The 1,110-nt window shown below is 35.7% G+C and overlaps 1 protein-coding gene across 1 annotated transcript in view; it reads left to right on the top strand.

Moving 5' to 3' along the window:
• The window catches only part of DNAH11 (dynein, axonemal, heavy chain 11), a 364,599-nt gene that overhangs the window by 74,521 nt on the left and 288,968 nt on the right, over positions 1-1,110 (top strand). Inside the window, exon 26 of the mRNA XM_008573669.1 lies at positions 252-335. Within this exon, the coding sequence (XP_008571891.1) occupies positions 252-335 (84 nt within the window). The remainder of the gene's footprint in view (positions 1-251; positions 336-1,110) is intronic.

The raw sequence follows: 1,110 nt of genomic DNA, 5'->3' as shown, positions 1-1,110 counted from the left end.
AATGATACTGTGTGTATGGAATTTATCATTCGTACTAGAAATTAATGTATCATAATGTTTTAGCCTTAAGCTTGACATGTTCTGACAACTTTTTTGTTTTGGTGATAGGGAAGTTTTGACAAGTGCAGTTAATATTTTTAAAATTGACTTTCCACTGGATGATCGAGTCAGTGTGTATCATTTTATATATTTTGCTGCAGAGACTTGCTTTCACCAAATGTTGACACTTTTATCTGCTTGTGCGTTTTCAGGGAAGCATTGGTAATTGGACTAAAACCCAGTGGAGACAGATTAATGTGCAACAGATGGATGTAGAGCTCAGAAGGTTTGCCAAGGCAAGCTCCATAACTGTCTACTCCAACAATTTATCTTTCTCAGCACCACCTCCTTCCATCTTCCCTAACCTAGTATCTGGTGTGTTGGGCTGCATGTCCTTATTTACTTCATGTAAAATATCATCAGATGATATTTTTTGTCACTCTCAGCCAGTTGCACTTCTAATCAAGCCTGCCTTTCTGTGAATGAGTTGATAAAAGCATATCAGGGCTAATGAATTTTTGCAAAGCAACTATAATCACAAGCTTCCTATGGCAGTCTAGAATGGACAGGAAGANGTGTCCCCCACCCAATTATCCCCCCAGTTATCTCTGACCCCCCCATCCCCCTTTCCCCACTCCACTTTGTATCCTTAGGTATGTTTTGATTCTTCCATGCATATCAGCTATTTTTATTCTTAGTTCAGGATGAAACTTTAGGTAATGAGCTGACTACCCCAAATCCTTTTGGGGCATTGTATGAAATATAAATAAAAATATGTAAATACATACTACACATGTATGGTCACCTATGTATACAAACTCATGTATACACCTATGCTTACACTTACGTGTGTGCATATATAAACAGCTCTTTACTAAAAATAAAGTTAATTCATATGTGGTTAATTAAGTAAAATCTTAAGTGTAAAAATAAATTCTAGGTAACTAGGCATATTGAACATGTATTTTACACAGTTGAGAGCCATCTAAATATGTTAACGAGATATAAAATATGGTCAAGAAATGGTTAATGAGAGTTTATAATGGATGAAAATTGTCTCATGAAAGCTTA

The sequence above is a fragment of the Galeopterus variegatus genome, unplaced genomic scaffold (assembly GCF_000696425.1).
Source record: "Galeopterus variegatus unplaced genomic scaffold, G_variegatus-3.0.2 Scaffold949, whole genome shotgun sequence".
Classification (NCBI taxonomy): domain Eukaryota; kingdom Metazoa; phylum Chordata; class Mammalia; order Dermoptera; family Cynocephalidae; genus Galeopterus; species Galeopterus variegatus.
This window is presented reverse-complemented; position numbering and strand designations above follow the sequence as displayed.